Consider the following 6,991-nt stretch of genomic DNA (forward strand, 5'->3'; position numbering starts at 1 on the left):
ACCCCAACCCCAACCCCAACCCCAACCCCAACCCCAACCCCAACCCCAACCCCAACCCCAACCCCAACCCCAACCCCAACCCCAACCCCAATACCCATTCCAAATATATTTATATATTTATAAATAAATAATTATATATATTTTTTATTTATTAAATTCAAAAATAATTTTATTATAAAATTTATTTTTATACTATTTATATATATTCAATTTTTTTGTTAACAAAAAATTTTATATATTTTAATATAATATAATATATATTATATTAAATTATTTTTTTCTATTTATATATATAATATATATTTAATAATAAACAAACATATTTTAAAATATTTATTTAATTATAAATGCACTTCTCTAAATATATGTATTTTTTTTTGAATACATATTATAAATATATTTATAAACCTTTAAAAATTCCTATACCAAATATATTTTTAAACATTTATATATCTCTTTTATAAATATATTAATTTACAATTAAAAATAAACAATGAAATATTTTTATTAATAATAATTTATTTATAAATAATGATTAAATGTAATTTTTACTAAATTTTTATAAAATTTTAATATATATTATATATATTTTAATTATTAAGTTTTAATATATAATTAAATTTAATTTTTTTAATTATTTTTTTTTAATTTGAAATTTATTAATACATTTCAAATGAAATATCAATAGATTATAAATTATTTAGAATATTTAAAATTAATTACACAATAAATTTTATATTTATTTATTAAAATAATTTTTTTTTTACTTAATATATATTTTTATAAAAAAATGTATCTATTCATTGTATGCAAATCAAAAATCATTATTATTGTTTTTAATTATTTTTATATTAAAATAATCATACAAAATATATATTTACAAAAATATTTTTAACATATACAATTTGTTAAAAACAAATTAAAAAATATTGAAGTTTTCCATTACATTGTTATTTGTTTAAAAAAAATTCAATTTTCACAATCTAAATCTGTAATATTTTATCTTTTTTAAAAATAAAATAAAGTATTTTATATAAAAAAAAATTATATATTAAATAGTAATTTATAATTAATATAAAACTAATCTTTCAAAACCATTTTTGAAAGATGATTCACAGTATGCCTTTTTTAGATATACTTGATAGTATATAATATAAATAAATAGGCAGATCTAAATATTATTTTTCCTAATTTTAATTTTCTAGGTATTAATTTTAAATATTTTTTTATTGTTAAGCACTACACAAAATAAAATGTGAAAAAAATCTAAGTTTCCTTTTTTTAAAATTGTGTTTTTAATATAAAAATTAGAGAAAAAAATAAATAAACCATATTAAAAAGTAAATAACTTTTACTTATATTTCATCATTTTCGACATTTTCCACACGTATAGCCTCCTTTTTATTCAATTAAATATTAGCCATATTTATTTTAGATTTATAAGAATATTATAGTTTGAACGAAAAACTCATGGCTGATTAAAAATCCCGATATTAAAATTTTATTTAAATACTTTTATTTTTATAAAAAAAAAACAATATTCATTTTTAATTATAATTTTTTTTTTTAAGTTAAAAAACCCTTTTATTTTTATGTAAAAAAAAAGAATTATTTTTATTATAAAGTAAAGTCTTTTTAACTATAATATATTAAAATATATAAAAAAAATACTCAAATTTTATTTTTAAATTATATAATCATAGCTTCTTCTTAATCTTCTTCATCATTGTCTACTTCCTCTCCTAAATAACCATTACAAAAATTTATAGCCATAATTTTCTGTTTTTATTAAACTTTAATATTTTTAAAATTATGATTCATTTTAATGTTACTTTCATCTAATCCTTCTAATTCTTCTTCAATTCTATCATCTTCTTTAATTTTTATTTTTCCTTCATTATTTCCTAATTTTTCACTCTTTTTTATATTTATTATCTCTCTCATTTTTTTTTCTAAGCAATAGTTTATAATTAAACATTTTTCAATTAAAAGTTCTATTATTCTTCTTCTGAAATATAATTATTACTCAAATGATATTTTGCCCATTATTTATTGAAATATTGAGCATCTTAATATTTTTTATTATAAACTAAAGTGGCCGTATGTGCTTAAATTCTTTATTAAACGATTTATAAATCCATTTATTCTTCTGCAACTTTTTTATTTTCTGTAATCTCTTATTACTTACTAATAATTCTCATAATAGTTTATCCATTTTAATTCTTATATTTGATTTAAGCCTAAAAAGGTACTTTTTTTCCTTCTCATTAATCTAAAGTTTTTCCTATTATAACTCCTCATCAGATTTACTCATATACTCGAAAGTTTAAACTGTTTTAAGAGTAACATTACCCATTTATTTTATACACACTGACCCATTTCTTTCTAAAATATCATTCTATTCATCCAAGTTTCTAAATTTCATTATATTCTTGATATAAATTTTCATAGAAGCCTTAAAAGCAACTACCTCATCCTCTAAAATATTTGCAAAATCCTTATGTATATTCTCAGGGTCTACTCTAGTCACATTTCCCCCTGTTTTATCCGCTAATTATCCCAAAATATCTAATTTACACCCTTCTCCTTTAATAGAAATAACGTTAATAACGGTATCATTTTCTACTGCAATCTATTTAATATTTTCATAAAAAACTTAAGAATGTTATTATTAATCAAAAGCCCCGACTCCTATATTAGCTAACCCATCAGTACATAAAATAATTAAGCTCCCCTTATTTTATTTAGAAAGTAAACCTAAAGCCGAAATTAGAGCAGGACCAAGCGCAGTTCTTCCAGTTTCTTTTAAATTCTAAAAAACATTAATTAGGTTTTCCTTGCAATCCTAAGCTTTCAAATTTAACATCTTCTCACTATTTTCCTTACAAATTTAATATATAATTTCTTCTTACTACAATTTATCTCCTGTAATAACTAAAGGAGGTATGTTTTTATCTCCACTTCCAAAAATAGTGACATCATCATTAAAAACAATTAAACCAATTTTCCTATTAGGAAACTGTTCAGAAATATCATCCAATTATTATTATATAGCGGCTACTACGCATTATTTTCTACTAATAAATTATTAAGATTAGTTATACATTTATATATATTGTTAAACATCTTCAGGATCCATAAATTATTTCAAAGCTTCGAATTCTTCATTACAAACCTTTGTATTGTGTTTATATTTTAAGGCTTCTTTATTTTCTATTTTACAAGTTACGGACATACTACCACTTATATCAATTACAAAAACGACTGATATGTCTTCGTTTTTTTAATCTTTATTTTATTCAAGAGGACCTTATAATAAATATATAGTTTCTTCTTGACAAGGGATTTCTTCTTGTTCAATTTTTATTAAATTTTGATGAGAACAAAATTCGCAAATCCATTTTTGGAGATTTTCTTAAATAGTTTTTTCGAGTTTAGAATATTTATTTAGGATGGATTAGCATTATTAGCAATATATAGGGTCTCCGAGAACTATATTTTTTTCAGATTCTTTGGTGTTCTCAAAGGTTATTTGAACAACATTGGTGTCTAGTTGATTTTCTTCTTCTTTTTAGATGTTGGATTTAAGAAAAGTATCTTATTTAGAAGATTTTTTGAAAAAGTATTTAGATGCAAATTACATTTTTTTTATCAAATTTAAATTTCTTAATATATTATATATATTATAAATTATTTATCAATTATATCTATTATTTAATAAAATTTATTATAATAGACTCATTTTTTAATTTTGTTTTCTGTTAAATTTTGATATAAAATTTTATACACATATAAATATTTAGTAATAAATAAAATAATGCGTCATATAAATAAAATTAGAATAATATGTTAAACTATGAAACTTTTATGACAAATAATTTAATTATCAAAGATTATATAAATATAAAATTTAATTTAATATATATATTTATTATTTTATCAATTATAGATAGATGATTATTTTATAAAATAAACTCAAACAATTAAAATTATTTAAAAATAGTTAATTTTTTTTAACTTATTGAACTATATTATTTTTAAATTATTAACTTTTATTTATACTTTTAATTAATAAATAAATGAATAAACTAAAATAGATATTAAAATTTACTAATAATATTCTTAATTACTTAAAATTTAAAAAGATATAAAATATTGTATTAATAAATCTTATTCTTTTTATTTATTAAAGAAAATATATTTATGTTTTATTCTATTTTACATAATTTTTAATTATAATTATTTAAAATTAATATGATATTCCTATTCATTCAATATCTATAAGAGAATTCAAATTACAATTCTCAGAAAAAAAAAATATTCACTTATTTTTAATAAATAATAATCTCTTTAAAGCTTTCAAAATTATCTAAAATATCTTAGTAAAATACAAAATTTATATTTTTTCTTTATCTTTATATAAAAAGTAAAATATATTATATATATATGATATATATTAATATAAAAGATAAATAAAATTATATAATTATTTAAATTGTAAAAAAAAAATCATATTAAAAAGTATAAAATATAAATTAAATATGTACCAAAAATAAAAATACTTAATAATTTTGCAATAAATTTATTTAGGCTAGAATTTTTTTGACATTAAATCTTAATAATAGCCTATAATCTTATTTATTATTAAATTAATTCATTTAAAATGATTTAATGAAAATATAATTATATATATATAAATTATCTGTACTTTATTATTTAATAAAATTATATATATATATTTATAAATGTATATATGTATATATGTATATATGTATATATGTATATATGTATATATGTATATATGTATATATGTATATATGTATATGTAAATATATATATATATATAAATATATATATGTATATATATATATATATATATTTATTAATTATATTTTTATATATATATATATATTTATTTTTGTATACATTTATAAAATTTAGAAAATAATATAAATCTTAAATATTTTTTTTATTAACATCATATTATTATTAATTATTTAGATTTTATTAATATATGAATTATTTAATTTAATCATGATTATTTATATTTTTCCTAATCAATAAAAATATTGAATACACATTTTTATATTTGATTTTTTTTTAAGCTTTAGTTTGTTATCATTCTTTCTATTAATCTAATATTAATTCTCTTATTATTAATCATAATTTGGTACATATTTTAAAAAATGAGATTTTCTAAACTAATATGTATATTTTTCAATCAGCGTTTAAATCTTAAAGCAAATATATTTATAAATTAATTACCTAATCCACTTATATAATTTAATTTCTTTTTTTAAAATATAATTTACAGATTTAATATATTAATACACCATAATAATAACTGTTCGATAAAAAGGCTAAATGTAATATCAATATTTATTTTTATTTTTATAATTATAAGCATTTTTGCTAGATTTTCTTAACAAAGTATTTTCTAAATCTTTTTTTTCTTAAATCCATATAAAATAAAAAATGGAAAACCGTAAAAATAAGATATAGATAAAATTAAAATAAATATGTATGACAAATAAAATATATTTTAAGTTTATCCCACCTGTTTTTACATTCGTGTCATCTAATTAAATTTTACTATTAATAATATTTCTAAGTATTATATATCAAATCTTACGAAAAAAATAATTTGAGATACAGTTATTATATGCCATAATAAAAATTTTTACATATTATATATTAATATTTTTCCCCAGTATTTTAATATTATGCTTTACTTAAATTTATTAATCTTTCAAATATTATTATAGAAATTTTTATTTTGCAAAGAAATTACTTAAATTATTTGGAAAATTTTTTTAAATAATTTTAAAATAAAAATAGATATACAATTAATAATATTTTCAAATTAAAAATATTTTTAGAGAGAATCAAAAAAACTATAATTTACATAAAAAAATATGAAAGTGTCCTCAAAATCATTTCATTAAAGAATTAAGATTAATAATTAAAAGTGTAAAAAACTTAAAAATTTTTAACTTTTTTTAAAAACTATAAAAAAAAATTTAAAATAATTTTTTATAGAAAAATAAAATAATTCCTTAAAAATCAATATTGTTATTTCAAAAATAAATTATTTATAATTACTTCTTTAAATAGTAGAAATACATTTTAAATTGATATTAAAAATTTATATATAACATAATATCTACAATTCCTTTTTCTTTCAAACAGAATTAAAATATTTAGTTAGTGTTTTTATATTTGACTTTTTTTTTAATATTATAGTTTTACTTTGAAAAAAAAACATTTGCTTGATTTTTCATTTTATTGATTGATTATTTATTTATTTAAGTTTATTAAATATTATTAATTTAAAATAATAAAATTAAAATCTTCAAATAAAATAAAATATTAGGTTGTTATTTTTAAGGATATTGGTCATATATTAATTTTGGTCCTTGAGGAAATACAAAATAGCTTATTTCATTTATATATTATTTTTTAATATATAATAATTTTAATTTTAATGTTATTTAATAAAAAATATATTTTTAATTAATATTTTATTTTAAATTTATCTTTTATTGGATTTATAATTAATATATAGCTTGTAAAAAAATTATTTCTTTTAAAAATATTTTTAAGAGTATTTTTCAAAAGTAAAAATTTTAATTGAATTATTTTTATAATATTAATTCAAAAATGTTCTCATTTATGTAAATACATTTTAATAGTAAAAAAAAATAATTGAAATATTAAATTTTTTATTAAATTCAAAAAATAATTATCTATTTACTGTTGATTATAAATAATATTTTTACATTTAAATTTATTTAATATTAAAAAAAAAACAACTAAATTAATATAATAAAAAAAGAAAATTTATTCAAAAAAATAATAATGAATAGTTTAAGTAATAATAGTAGTATAAATGAATTTGCAAATTGTTAAAGATCTAAGCAAACAAACAAACACAAAACAAATTTAAATGGAAAAAATGATTATAATTAAAACTATTTATTAGAAATATTTA

The 6,991-nt window shown here is 16.0% G+C and overlaps 1 protein-coding gene across 1 annotated transcript, besides 6 other annotated features; it reads right to left on the reverse strand. All coding sequences in view use genetic code 6, as the record gives it.

Moving 5' to 3' along the window:
* Positions 1-91: a microsatellite.
* Positions 92-742: 651 nt separating this feature from the next.
* Positions 743-782: a microsatellite.
* Positions 783-1,903: 1,121 nt separating this feature from the next.
* Positions 1,904-3,643, reverse strand: IMG5_089690 (type A Von Willebrand factor domain protein; the record flags this gene model as incomplete). Its single annotated transcript, XM_004035723.1, has 1 exon — positions 1,904-3,643. One exon carries the CDS (start codon positions 3,641-3,643, stop codon positions 2,198-2,200), a length of 1,446 nt encoding a protein of 481 aa, XP_004035771.1. The 3' UTR covers positions 1,904-2,197.
* Positions 3,644-4,010: 367 nt separating this feature from the next.
* Positions 4,011-4,058: a microsatellite.
* Positions 4,059-4,726: 668 nt separating this feature from the next.
* Positions 4,727-4,879: a microsatellite.
* Positions 4,727-4,912: a microsatellite.
* A 1,592-nt stretch (positions 4,913-6,504) lies between these two features.
* Positions 6,505-6,544: a microsatellite.
* Positions 6,545-6,991: the final 447 nt, after the last annotated feature.

Source organism: Ichthyophthirius multifiliis (genome assembly GCF_000220395.1).
Source record: "Ichthyophthirius multifiliis unplaced genomic scaffold scaff_1120509250693, whole genome shotgun sequence".
Lineage (NCBI taxonomy): Eukaryota > Ciliophora > Oligohymenophorea > Hymenostomatida > Ichthyophthirius > Ichthyophthirius multifiliis.